General features: G+C 42.8%; 1 protein-coding gene across 2 annotated transcripts in view; it reads right to left on the bottom strand.

Moving 5' to 3' along the window:
* Window positions 1-14,859, bottom strand: part of wdr27 (WD repeat domain 27) — a 171,476-nt gene that overhangs the window by 66,533 nt on the left and 90,084 nt on the right. For both annotated transcript variants that reach the window (XM_035801061.2, XM_035801060.2), the window contains exon 24: window positions 7,576-7,674. In XM_035801061.2, the coding sequence (XP_035656954.1) occupies window positions 7,576-7,674 (99 nt within the window). The remainder of the gene's footprint in view (window positions 1-7,575; window positions 7,675-14,859) is intronic.

The following is a 14,859-nucleotide window of genomic DNA, read 5'->3' on the forward strand; positions in this document are numbered from 1 at the left end:
TATGTTGTCGGAGTCAGTACAGCCACCGGGATGCTTTATGCGTCGCACCGACAGAAAGAAAAATCTCTCTGGGAAGAAGAAGGGCGGTGGTGCATGCCTCATGATTAACGGCTCATGGTGTAATCGTAACAACATACAGGATCTCAAGTCCATTTGTTCACCTGACCTAGAATTCCTCAATCAAATGCCGACCGTATTATCTCCCAAGAGAATTCTCGTCGGTTATTGTCACAGCCGTGTATATTCCCTCTCAAGGAAACTTCACTGGACTCTATGCAAACTGGAAACCATATACCCTGAGGCTTCATTTATTGTAACTGGGGATTTTAATAAAGCACATTTGAGAACAAGGTTACCTAAATTCTATCAGCATACTGATTGTAGCACTCATGCCGGCAATACACTGGATCACTCCTACTCTAACTCCACGATTCATACAAGGCCCTCCCCCACCCTCCTTTTGGCCAATCTGACCATGACTCCGTTTTGTTCCTCCCGTCCTATAGGCAGAAACTGAAACTGCATGTACCTGTGACAAGAACTAGTCAATGCTGGTCTGAACAATCAGAATCCACGCTTCAAGATTGTTTCGATCACAGGGGCTGGAATATGTTCCGGGTAGCCTCAGATAATAATATCGATTTATACGCCGATTCGGTGAGTGAGTTTATAAGGATATGCATTGGAGAGCACCAGCTGTTCTAGATGAAACTCTCGGTAGCCGATGTGAGCAAGACCTTTAAACAGGTCAACATTCACAAAGCCGCGGAGCCAGACGGATTACTATGAGGTGTATTCAAAGCATGTGTGGACCAACAGGCAAATGTCTTCACTGACATTTTCAACCTCTCCCTGACCTAGTCTGTAATACCTACAGTGGGGCAAAAAAGTATTTAGTCAGCCACCAATTGTGCAAGTTCTCCCACTTAAAAAGATGAGAGAGGCCTGTCACCATAGGTACACTTCAACTATGACAGACGAAATGAGGGAAAAAAAACAGAAAATCACATTGTAGGATTTTTTATGAATTTATTTGCTAATTATGGTGGAAAATAAGTATTTGGTCAATAACAAAAGTTTATCTCAATACTTTGTTATATACCCTTTGTTGGCAATGACAGAGGTCAAACATTTTCTGTAAGTTTTCACACACTGTTGCTGGTATTTTGTCCCATTCCTCCATGCAGATCTCCTCTGGAGCAGTGATGTTTGGGGCTGTTGCTGGGCAACACAGACTTTCAACTCCCTCCAAAGATTTTCTATGGGGTTGAGATCTGGAGACTGGCTAGGCCACTCCGGGACCTTGAAATGCTTCTTACGAAGCCACTCCTTCGTTGCCCGGGCGGTGTGTTTGGGATCATTGTCATGCTGAAAGACCCAGCCACGTTTCATCTTCAATGCCCTTGCTGATGGAAGGATGTTTTCACTCAAAATCTCACAATACATGGCCCCATTAATTCTTTCCATTACACGGATCAGTCGTCCTGGTCCCTTTGCAGAAAAACAGCCCCAAAGCATGATGTTTCCACCCCCATGCTTCACAGTTGGTGTGGTGTTCTTTGGATGCAACTCAGCATTCTTTGTCCTCCAAACACGACGAGTTGAGTTTTTACCAAAAAGTTATATTTTGGTTTCATCTGACCATATGACATTCTCTCAATCTTCTTCTGGATCATCCAAATGCTCTCTAACAAAATTCAGACGGGCATGGACATGTACTGGCTTAAGCAGGGGGACACGTCTGGCACTGCAAGATTTGAGTCCCTGTCGGCGTAGTGTGTTACTGATGGTAGGCTTTGTTACTTTGGTCCCAGCTCTCTGCAGGTCATTCACTAGGTCACCGTTCTTGTGATCATTTTGACCAGGTGACAGGTGTCTTTTATACTGATAACAAGTTCAAACAGGTGCCATTAATACAGGTAATGTGTGGAGGACAGAGGAGCATCTTAAAGAAGAAGTTACAGGTCTGTGAGAGGCAGAAATCTTGTTTGTTTGTAGGTGACCAAATACTTATTTTCCACAATAATTTGCAAATAAATTCATAAAAAATCCTACAATGTGATTTTCTGGATTTTTCCCCCTCATTTTGTCTGTCATAGTTGAAGTGTACCTATGATAAAAATTACAGGCCTCTCTCATCTTTTTAAGTGGGAGAACTTGCACAATTGGTGGCTGACTAAATACTTTTTTGCCCCACTGTATATGCGAGGATGATACTATGATACAAGATTTTTTCTCCACCCGCAATAGCATCTGCGAAACATGTATGTGACAAAATGTTATTTGTATGCTATTGCGCCGACTGTTGATCTGGCTGTGTCAAAATGACAGTCAGATTTTTATAGCTATGCAGGAATCCCTTTCTAACTTAAAATCTGTGCTTAATACAGGCAAAACTAAATACATGTTGGTTTCAAACTCTCGTAAGAATGTTTCAGATGAACTACATGTTCACTCATTCGATGGTTCTCCAATTGAACGTGTTCCCGCATATAAATACTTAGGCATTTGGATTGAAATGGATTTGACGTTTTAAAAACATATAGATGAGCTGGTTAAGAAGTTAAGATTTAAAGTTGGATTTTTCCACAGAAACAGATTGTGCCTTTCTCTAAGCAGTAGGAAACAGATTATTCAGTCAACCTTTTTATCTATTCTTGATTATGGTAATATTTTTATCAAAGTGCAGCTGCTACTCCTCTTAAAACATTGGATGCCATCTACCATAGTGCCCTTTGTTTTGTTACAGATAACAGTTTGGATACTTATCACAGCATCCTGTATCAAAAGGTTGGCTGGACTTTGCTCAATCTCTATGTAGATCTCCACCGAGCTATGTAAATCTGCTTTTAGTTTAATGCACCGTATTGCTGGAACACAATTCTAAATACATTTCATCTTGATGTTCTGGTGCCATTCAGGCAATTAAAAGTATTGATTGGGAATTATTTGTGGATGAATGTTTTTCTGAGTGATTTGTGATGTGATTTGAGCTTCCCAATCCTGTATTTTTGTATTTTAATCTGTATGTTTGGGTATAAAGTATATATTTATTTATGTTGTATATACAGGGCACATTTGTTAAAATAAAGGTACAAATAAATAAATGAAAGGCCTGCCTAATTGTTGAATACATTTTTTTCATCCAAACCAAAGTTAGGGATCGCTGTTCTGATGTCCAGAAGCTGTTTTTGGTTATAGGAAATGATGGCAGAAACATTATTTGCCCAAAAAACAAGATCAGAGTAAAAAAAATGGACAAAATAGCAGAATTGGTCTGGAGCCCATAAGGCTGCTGCTACCCAATGCAGCTCCATCTTCCAAGAGTGTGTGCAAGTGTGTGTTTTCATACGTGTGTGTGTGCATGCATGTGCGTGTGTGCTAAATACCCCACTGGGGATGTTTAATACCCCACTAAGCAGTGTGTCCAGAGAACACTCAGCGCCATAGCACAAGCCATTCTTACCTGTAAATCAACATGCTCTCCAACTACTCTGCTTCCCTCCAGCTCCACTTTCACTCCTGTCTCTGTTTAGTCCATCAGAGCTTGAGCTATTTATAATTTCTACCTCGGATTTCAGGGTTTCATGGTTCAGTTTAATCCTAGTGCTGGTATCAAAAAACATAATTCATCTTCAGGGTGTTTGAAGTAATGAAAGTTTGAGTTACAGTACACTGAGTTGTGTTAGACCCTAAACAGAGACAGAACGACAGAACGAGGCTACTTTTAGAAATACTGGTAGCCAGTTTAATTATTTAGTCGTGTGGTGATTAACGTGCTATTTTGAGGAAAGAAGCAGTGCACCAGAGGCCCCTGTTAACCCGACATGACTTGAGTGGATGTTAGGCCAAAGTGTTCCTTTCCATCACCATGCGAGGTGAGAGTTGTAAAACGGATTGAGTGCCTCTGTCATCCTGTCTTGATGACTCTAGATTCAGGAGGAGAGCTAAAGAACTATAAACCATACTGCAACTTTAAATCTGACACATTGAGTTCAGTATGTTGAAAAATCTATATTCATCCACAATGAGGTGAGACTGGGAGTTCATGGAGGATGACTAAGGGCACTGAATATCGATATGCACTTTCGTCTGCAATTCGTCTGCTGTTCGTTCAGCGCAGTGTGTTTACTTTACGTTATGGACTTTATTGTCCCCATGGGGAAATTTTGTTGCAGAATCATGAACATGTTTAAAGTGTCATTTAAATACAGTAGACTTGATCAAATTGATCAGAAATACAGTGTAGACATTGTTAATATTGTAAATGACTGCTGTAGCTGGAAATGGCTGATTTTGAATGGAATATCTACATAGGCGTACAGAGGGACACTATCAGCAACCATCACTTCTGTGTTCCAATGTCACGTTGTGTTAGCTAATCCAAGTGTATCATTTCAAAAGGCTAAATGATCATTAGAAAACCCTTTTGCAATTATGTTAGCACAGCTGAAAACTGTTTACCTGATTAAATAAGCAATAAAACTGGCCTTCTTTAGGCTAGTAGGGTATCTGGAGCATCATTTGTGGGTTCGATTACAGGCTCAAAATTGCCAGAAACAAATAACTTTCTTCTGAAACTCGTCAGTCTCTTCTTGTTCTCGGAAATTAAGGCTATTCCATGAGAGAAACTGAAGATCTCGTACAACACTGTGTACTACTCCCTTCACAGAACAGCGCAAATTGGTTCTAACCAGAATAGAAAGAGGAGTGAGAGGCCCCGGTGCACAACTGAGCAAGTACATTAGAGTGTCTAGTTTGAGAAACAGACGCCTCACAAGTCCTCAACTAGCAGCTTAATTAAATAGTACCCGCAAAACACCAGTCTCAACATCAACAGTGAAGAGGCGACTCCGGGATGCTGGACATCTAGGCAGAGTTGCAAAGAAAAATCCATATCTCAAACTGGCCAATAAAAATAAAAGATTAAGACGGTCAAAAGAACACAGACACTGGACTCTGCCTAGAAAGCCAGTATCCCGGAGTCGCCTCTTCACTGTTGACGTTGAGACGGGTGTTTTGCGGGTACTATTTAATGAACTTGGCAGACCTTTAGTACAAAGTGGGATTCAACTAATCTAATAATCCTGGGGGTTTTCCTTTCCATGGAATCCACACAGCAGACATTACCAGACATGGGTTCAAATATTTTTCTAAATCCTTTCAATTAATTTGATTGAGCTTGCCTGGCACACTATTACCAATGGTCTAGTCCCAAAATTGCTAAGCCCACCCATATGGCACCCAGGGCAGACTCAAGCAAACACTCAAAGTATCTGAAAAAACAAACACATACCATAATTTGAACCCATGTCTGTAATCCCAGAGGTTCTCCATGGAATCGAAACACAGCAGCAGAAATCACAGTGTGTTTTTGTATGCTGGGCCTCCCTCTGAAGCTGTGTCCAATATCCGATTGATAGGAGATGAAGTCCAAGGGGAGCAGGACAACAAAATAACCCAGAAGCCTTATTCTATGCCTGGTTAATGAATTACCACCATGCTCAGACTGACTTGAGTCTGTACGGATATTTCTTTCACAATAAGTTAACAAGAGAGGGAGCGAGGTGAGCTGGAGGAAGTATAGCACATGACTAGTATACTACAACAGTATGTGGACACCTGCTTGACAAACATATAATTCCAAAATCAAGGGCATTAATATGGAGTTAGTCCCCCCTTTGAACTATAACAGCCTCCACTCTTCTGGCAAGGCTTTCTACTAGATGTTGGAACATTGCTGCGGGGACTTGCTTCCATTCAGCCACAAGAGTATTAGTGAGGTCGGGCACTGATGTTGGGCGATTAGGCCAGGCTCGCAGTCGGTGTTCCAATTCATGCCAATTCAGGTGAGTCAAGTTCTTCCACACCAATCTTGACAAACCATTTCGCTATGGACCCCGCTTTGTGCAAGGGGGCGTTGTCATGCTGAAACAGGAAAGGGCCTTCTCCAAACTGTTGCCACGAAGTTGGAAGCATAGAATTGTCTAGAATGTCAATGTACGCTGTAGCAGTAAGATTTTCCTTTACTGGAACTAAGGGGCCTAGCCTGAACCATGAAAAACAGCACCATACCATTATTCCTCCTCCACCAAACTTTACAGTTGGCACAATGCATTGGGGCAGGTAGCGTACTCCTGGCATCTGCCAAACCCAGATTTGTCCGTTGGACTGCCAGATGGGGAAGCGTGATTCATCACTCCAGAGAACACGTTTCCACTGCTCCAAAGTCCAATAGTGGTGAGCTTTACACCGCTTGGCATTGCGATTTTATACACCTGTCAGCAACGGGGGTTGCTGAACTACTAAAATCCACTCATTTATATAAACAGCGCCTTCAGAAAGTATTCAGACCCATTTGATTAATCCACAATTTGTTACGTTACAGCCTAATTCTAAAATGTATCAAATTGTTTTTATCCTCATCAATCTACACACAATACCTCATAATGACAAAGCAAAATCAGGTTTAGAAATGTCTGCTAAATTATTAAAAATAAATTGAAATATCACATTTACATAAGTATTCAGACCCTTTACTCAGTACTTTGTTGAAGCATCTTTGGCAGCAATTACAGCATTGAGTGTTCTGGGGTATGACACTACAAGCTTGGCACACTTGTATTTGGCGTGCTTCTCCCTTTCTTCTCTGGAGATGCTCTCAAGCTTAAAAACCCCACAGCACGATGCTGCCACCACCATGCTTCACTGTAGGGATGGTGCCAGGTTTCCTCCAGACATGACACTTGGCAATCAGGCAAAATAGTTCAATCTGGGTTTCATCAGACCAGAGAATCTTGTTTCTTATGATCTGAGATTCTTTAGGTGCCTTTCGGCAAACTCCAAGCGTGCTGCCAAGTGCCTTTTTACTGAGGAGTGGCTTCGGTCTGGCCACCCTACCATAAAGGCCTGAGTGGTGGAGATGGTTGTCCTTCTGGAAGACTCCACAGAGCTCTGTCAGAGACCATCGGGTTCTTGGTCACTTCCCTGACCAAGGCCCTTTTCCCCCGATTGATCAGTTTGGCCGGATGGTTAGCTCTAGGAAGAGTCTTGGTGGTTCCAAACTTATTTTATTTAAGAATGATGGATGCCACTATGTTCTTCACTGTCAACTGTGGGACCTTATATAGACAGCTGTGTATTTCCAAATCATGTCCAATCAATTGAATTTACCACAGGTGGACTCCAATCAAGTTGTAGAAAAATCTCAAGGATGATCATTGGAAACAGGATGCACCTGAGCTCAATTTCGAGCCTCATAGCAAAGGGTGTGAATACTTATGTAAATAAGGTATTTCTGTTTTTCATTTTAAATACATTCGCAAAAATGTCTAAAAACCTGTTTCTACTTTTGTCATTATGGGTTATTGTGTGTAGATTGCTGAGGAATGCATTTTATTTAATACATTTTAGAATAAGATGTGACAAAATGTGGAAAAAGTAAAGGGGTCTGAATACTTTCCAAAGGCACTGTATATGTGAATATGGACAGGTAATAGAAAGACAGACCAGAAAAGAAGACAATAGAATGCGGAGAGAGGGTGTAATTTTAAGAGGCTATTGGCCAGTCCTCACCTCAGGTGTAGCAGGGTTAAAGGTCACATTGAGGATGGTGTCGGAGTGTCTCTGGAGCTTGTGGAGGTAGCTGCTGCTGCGGATGTCATACACATAGGCCTGCAGAGAGGAGAAAATGGGTCAAGGAGGTACATCAACATATTTTGTTGAATGACTTGGCTGCTGATGTCAAAACGTAAAGTATAAGGTAGTCAATCTGTAACTTATAAACCTTAAAAGAAAGTCTGAATACTGCAGAAGAGGACCAACATAATAAAGTCTATAGGTATTCGATTATTTTGTACAATTTGGAAGTTTCTACTCCAATCTCTTCTCCAAGAACTGACAAACAAAGGCAGAGACTTTTCACAGTGTGTAAAAAGTAAGAAAGAACAGTGAGTGAAAGATAGTTGGAGAGGAGGAAGAAGAGGAGGAGGAAGAGGAGAAGTAGGAGGGAAAGGAGGGATGAGGACGGGGGACCATAAGCAGTGAACACAGATAAAACCAGATGTGGGGATGTTTGTTACCAGACGACGACTCATCAGATTCCTGCAGCTGCTTTTTATTAGGCTTCCCCGAAAAAGGCATGGGGATAGTGCTCCCTAGAAGGGCCCATAGCATGGTAGAGATACCGAGCTACAGATACAGCCATAGAAATAGAATTACTAGAATGTACATTCTTATTGATGCATTCTGATGGGGTTTGTAAGGCCAGAGCATCACATCAGGCAGTTGGAACAGGAAGGAATCCTCAATGAGGACTCCAGTCCTGCTACCTCACCACAGAGGTCATCTGGGTCCAGTCCTGCTACCTCACCACAGAGGTCATCTGGGTCCAGTCCTGCTACCTCACCACAGAGGTCATCTGGGTCCAGTTCTGCTACCTCACCACAGAGGTCATCTGGGTCCAGTCCTGCTACCTCACCACAGAGGTCATCTGGGTCCAGTCCTGCTACCTCACCACATAGGTCATCTAGCCCTGCAAGCCTTGCCTCATTCCAGCCTGAGGCCCCCTATAGATCTCCACAACAGCTGTAGAGTAAGAAAGGTAGGGGGTAACGGAACACGCCTCTGAAGTCTAACATCAGGACCTACAGTCTCATAATCTATGGCAATAATGACCAGGTCTCCCTTGGGACAGAGGTCTTCTGACATCAATGGGATTGGTTAAATGAAGATGACATTTATTTTTTTTTAATACGGACAACATGGGTGATTAATTTTTAACTCGACGGATGGTCCAGGGCTCTACAGTCAAATAGTTTTCATTGTACTCCTAAATGTCTTTGTGTGTGGCAATGTTTTATTTTTACTTAGTGAATAAGGTCAGCGTAGAGTGATGAGGTCATGCATGTTTATGATGATGAGCCTAATGTGTGACAACACTATGAATCAGTAGGGTCTACTAACCTTATATTCACAACCTACAGTGAGTGATAACTGTCTACTTACACTCAGTACACAAAACATTAGGAACAGCTTCCTAATATTGAGTTACACCCCCTTTAATCCTCAGAACAGCCTCAATGTATCGGGGCATGGAATCTACAAAGTGTGGAAAGCGTTCCACAGGGATGCTGGCCCATGTTGACTCCAATGCTTTCCACAGCTGTGCCAAGTTGGCTGGATGTCCATTGGGTGATGGACCAGTCTTGATACACATGGGAAATTGTTGAGTGTGAAAAACACAGCAGTGTTGCAGTTCTTGACACACTCAAACTGGTGCACCTGGCACCATACCCCGTTCAATGGCACCTCAATACTTTGTCTTGCCCATTCACCCTCTGAATGGCACACATACACAATCCATGTCTCAATTGTCTCAAGGCTTAAAAATCCTTCTTTAACCTGCCTTCTCCCTTTAATTTACAATGATTGAAGTGGATTTAACAGGTGACATCAATAAGGGATCATAGCTTTCACCTGGATTCACCTGGTCAGTCTGTGTCATGGAGTGTTTTGTACACCCAGTGTATATGTACAGTGCCTTCAGCAAGTATTATTCCTAATTTTGTTGTGTTAGAGCCTGAATTCAAAATGTATTAAACAAAAAAAATGTCACCCATCAACATAAAATACCCCATAATGACAAATGAAAACCTGTTTTTGTTTTTTTAAATGTTTGTAAAAGCACCTACAGCTGTGATTACAGCTGTGAGTCTGTATGTGTAAGTCTCTAAGAGCTAAGAGCCATACCTGGAATGTTCAACATTTGACCATTGTCCTTTTCAAAATGATTCAAACTCTGACATATTGGTTGTTGATCATTGCTAGACAACAATTTTCAGGTCATAGATTTGAAGTAGATTTAAGTCAAAACTGTAACTCGGCCACTCAGGAACATTCACTGTCATCTTGGTAAGCAACTCCAGTGTAGATTTGGCCTTGTGTTTTAGGTTATTGTCCTGACTGGGTGTATTGATACACCATCTAAAGTGTAATTAATACCTTCACCATGCTCAAAGGGATATTCAATGTCTGTTTAAAAATAAAATATCTACCAATAGGTTCCCTTCTTTGCGAGGCATTGGAAAACCTCCCTGGTCTTTGTGGTCGAATCTGTGTTTGGAATTCACTACACGACTGAGGGACTTAACAGATAATTGTATGCAGTTGAAGTCGGAAGTTTACATACTGTCACGACTTCCGCCGAAGACGGTCCCTCTCCTTGTTCGGGCGGCGTTCGGCGGTCGACATCGCCGGCCTTCTTGCCATCGCAGATCCACCTTTCATTTTCCATTTGTTTTGTCTCGTCTTCCCATACACCTGGTTCCAATTCCATGTTGTGTATTTAACCCTCTGTTAACCCCCATGTCCTTGTCCGGAATTGTTTATTGTAAGTGTATGTGCACATTATGTCTGGCGTGCGAAGGGGTTTTGTCCCATTGTATATATTGTTTTTGTTCAAGATGATTTTTATTATTAAACTGCGCCGTTGGAACACAGTCTTTGCTCTCCTGCGCCTGACTTCTCTGCCGCCAGTACGCACTCTTTACATAATTCCGGACCCAAACTTATGGAGTCAGCAGGAGCAGGAACCCCGTGTATAGGGGTGGAGGAGCGCGTCCGGGAGCATGCAGCAATGCTCCACCATCTTGGCATCGCCATGGACCGCGTTGTCCAGACAATGGACCACTGGGAGAGACAGGGAGTTCACCCAGCACCTCCACCTGCACAACCGCGGTCTCCACTACACGCCCCTCCTTCTCCTGGACCCAGTGGGATTAGTCTCTCCCTTCCCCAGGAATATGATGGGAAGGCTGTGAACTGCCAGGGGATCCTATTACAGCTGGAATTATACCTGGCAACCGTCCAGGTCGGGCCGTGAGAGGGTGTCCGCCCTCGTTTCGTGCCTCACCGGGAAAGCCCTACAGATCGGGGTCTGTTGGTTCGAACCCCCCGCACCCCCTCTCCGATACCCATGGAGCTGAGAGGGGCGGTGCGTGGGGAGACCGGAGGGGGTTCCAGCTCGTGACCATCTGTGGCCGCAGAGGGCACACTGCCGGTTGGTGCCGGGTTGGTTCCTCTGGGTATCGAGGCAACAGGCAGGGCGCTCTGGAGCCACCCCAGGTGAGCCAGCACCATTCTCACCCAGAGCCCTCTGTTGCACATATGTTTGTGTATGTCACTTTCCCTGAGTTTTCCCTGCATTCCCAGCATAAGGCACTTGTCGATTCAGGCGTGGCTGGGAATTTTATAGATAAATCGTTCGCCCATAGTTTAGGGATCCCTATTGTTCCCGTGGCTGTGCCCTTGCCCGTTCACGCCTTAGATAGTCAACCATTAGGGTCTGGCTCCGTTTTGTGTTCACTCTTTCCTACAGACCAGGCTCCCAGAACGTGAAGGCAGACGCATTGTCCCGGTTGTATGACACAGAGGAGCGGCCCATGGATCCCACTCCCATACTCCCCGCCTCCTTTCTGGTCACGCCGGTAGTGTGGGAGCTGGACACGAATATTGAGCAGGCGTTACGTGCAGAGCGTGCAGAGCCCTCTCCCATCCAGTGTCCCGCTGGGCATCTGTACATCCCGTCTGCTGTTCGTGACCGTTTGATCAATTGGGCCCATACGTCACCCTCCTCTGGTCATCCTGGGATCGGTCGGACAGCGCGCTGTTTGAGCGGGAGGTACTGGTGGCTTACCTTGGCTAAAGATGTGAGGGTTTATGTTTCTTCCTGCTTGGTGTGCGTCCATAGTAAGGCACCTTGGCACCTGCCCAGAGGGAAGCTACACCCCTTACCCGTTCCACAATGGCCTTGGTCGCACCTGTCGGTGGATTTTCTTACAGATCTTCCCCCCTCACAGGGTAACACTGGGCGCCGTTATTATTAAACTGCGCCGTAGGAACACAGTCTTTGCTCTCCTGCGCTGACTTCTCTGCCACCAGTACACACTCCTTACACCTACACCTTAGCCAAATACATTTAAACTCAGATTTTCACAATTCCAGACATTTAATAATTTAATCATAGAAAAAATGAAAAATAAAAATTCACCACTTTACTTTAAGAATGTGAAATGTCAGAATAATAGTAGAGAGAATGATTTAATTTATTTCATCACATTCTCAGTGGTTCAGAAATGTACATACACTCAATTAGGGTTTGGTAGCATTGCCTTTAAATTGTTTAACTGGGTCAAACATTTCAGGTATAACTATTTGTCACCAAGCTATAACTTCCTGACTGATGTCTTGAGGTGTTGCTTCAATATATCCACATAATTTTAATTCCTCATGACATCATCTATTCTGTGAATTGCACCAGTCCCTCCTGCAGCAAAGCACCCCCACAACATGATGCTGTCACCCCCAGGCTTCACGTTTGAGATTGTGTTCTTCGGCTTGCAAGCCTCCCCCTTTTTCCTCCAAATATAACGATGGTCATTATGGCCAAAAAGTTATATTTTTGTTTCATCAGACCAGTGGATATTTCTCCAAAAGGTACAATATTTGTTCCCATGTGCATTTGCAAACCGTAGTCTGGCTTTTTTATTGCGGTTTTGGAGCAGTGACTTCTTCCGTGCTGAGCGGCCTTTCAGGTTATGTCGATATAAGACTTGTTTTATTGTGGATATAGATACTTTTGTACCGGTTTCCCCCAGCATCTTCACAAGGTCCTTTGCTGTTGTTCTGGGATTGATGTGCACTTTTCTCACCAAAATACGTTAATCTCTAGGAGACAGAACACGTCTCCTTCCTGAGTGGTATGGTGGCTGCGTGGTCCCATGGTGTTTATACTTACGTTCATCTGTACAAACAATAGTACGCGGTACCTTCAGGCATTTGGAAATTGCTCCCAAGGATGAACCAGACTTCTGGAGGTCTGCAATTGTTTTTCTGAGGTCTTGAGTGATTTCTTTTGATTATCCCATGATGTCAAGCAGGGGCAATGAGTTTGCAGGTAGGCCTTGAAATACATCCACAGGTGCACCTCCAATTGACTCAAATGATGTCAATTAGCCTATCAGAAGCTTCTAAAGCCATGACATTTTCTGGAATTTTCCAAGCTGTTTAAAGGCACAGGATTTCAATTGTCCTTTTAACTTAATAAAGTCCTGTTTTACTTGAATTGTCATATTATTTTTGACAACAAACTAAGCTCTAAATACAAAGAAAATAATCAATGTTATTTTTTTTGATTGCAGGCTTAGAGATAGTTTTCCCTCAACACTGGGAGTTGTAAGCTGTAACATCCAACTTTACAATTAAAGTCCAGGCATACACACTGAATCCCGAAGCCTTCTGATAACAGCTTTGTTCTAGTGTACTTGCCTACATTCTGTTCTTATTTGAGTGTGTGGAAACTGTGTCATATCATATAGGCCCTAACACAATTTCAATTTTTAGGGAGTCTTTTGGGGGGGGTGTTCAGTTCTTTTTTGAGAGTTCTTTTTCCATGATTGTCTTGTTAAATATGAAGACAAATACAAATGCCTCTGGCTCACGCCACTCTCAGGGCGGTCACAAATAAAGTATGGTGTAGCTCACTACCGTACACGCTTCACCAAGCCCCACCGGCTGCCAGGAACTGCCTGGAAGCGTCCACTCTCAAAGGAGATGCTCTCAAACTTCTGTTGCTTCATCGAGAGAAGACAAGTCCCTGCGATTAATAATCCGACAACCATCAGCATCCATATATTATTCCACTGCTTTCACCAAACACACAGAAGAAAAAAAGGAAGGTAAAGTCGGCTAGGGAGAAGAAGGGATTCTTCAGAAAAATCTTGGATGTCTTACAGACACAGTTTGATACGCACTAGTCTGGAAAAGTAATTAAAACAACTCTGCCTCAACAAAAATGTTGCATTGGAAAAAATACCATGAGAGGCACTATAGGGACATAATATGTCATATCCTCCCTAAAAAACACATGGGTTGAAGGAGGGAATGCATGTTTAAGTAGATTTAACTAAAAACTAACTCAGCCACTCAGGGAAATTCACTGTCTTCTTGGTAAGCAACTCCCATGTAGATTTGTCCTTGTGTTTAAGGTTATTGTTCTGCTGAAAGGTGACTTCATCTCCCAATGTCTGGTGGAAAGCAGATTGAACCAGGTTTTCCGCTAGGATTTTTCCTGTGCTTAGCTCCATTCTGTTTATTTTTTATTTTGAACGATTACAAGCATACCCATAACATGATGCAGCCACCACCATGCTTGAAAATATGGAGAGTGGTACTCAGTAATGCGTTGTAATGGATTTGCCCCAGACATAACACTTTGTATTCAGGACAAAAAGTGAATTGCTTTGCCAAATATTTTGCAGTATTACTTTAGTGCCTGGTTGCAAACAGGATGCATGTTTTAGATTTTTTAAAATTCTGTACAGGCTTTCTTATTCCCACTCTGTCATTTAGGTTAGTATTGTTGTTGATCCATCCTCAGTTTTCTCCTATCACAGCCATTAAAATCTGTAACTGTTTTAAAATCATCATTGTTCTCATGGTGAAATCCCTGAGCGGTTTCCTTCCTCTCCAGCAACTGAGTTAGGAAGGACGCCTGTATCTTTGTATTATCTGATTCTCATCATTTGAAGTTTCACGATCTGAGATTGGTGGAGTTCACGGTTTCGTTGAATTGACATGGAATGACCCCCATGTTTTATACCTGAGACTCGTCAGGTCATCAGACCAAAAAAAACCTGACTCTGTATAACCAGCCTTTCATCTTTCTACAAACATCTAAACTGTGTAACCAGCCTCTCATCTTTCTATAACATCTCTACATTTGTTGTTAGATGTACTGTACATCATGCACTCTAAATAACAAACAATCATGAATTCATAACTAAACGAACACCATTGGTA

Source organism: Oncorhynchus keta, chromosome 24 (assembly GCF_023373465.1).
Source record: "Oncorhynchus keta strain PuntledgeMale-10-30-2019 chromosome 24, Oket_V2, whole genome shotgun sequence".
Classification (NCBI taxonomy): Eukaryota; Metazoa; Chordata; class Actinopteri; order Salmoniformes; family Salmonidae; genus Oncorhynchus; species Oncorhynchus keta.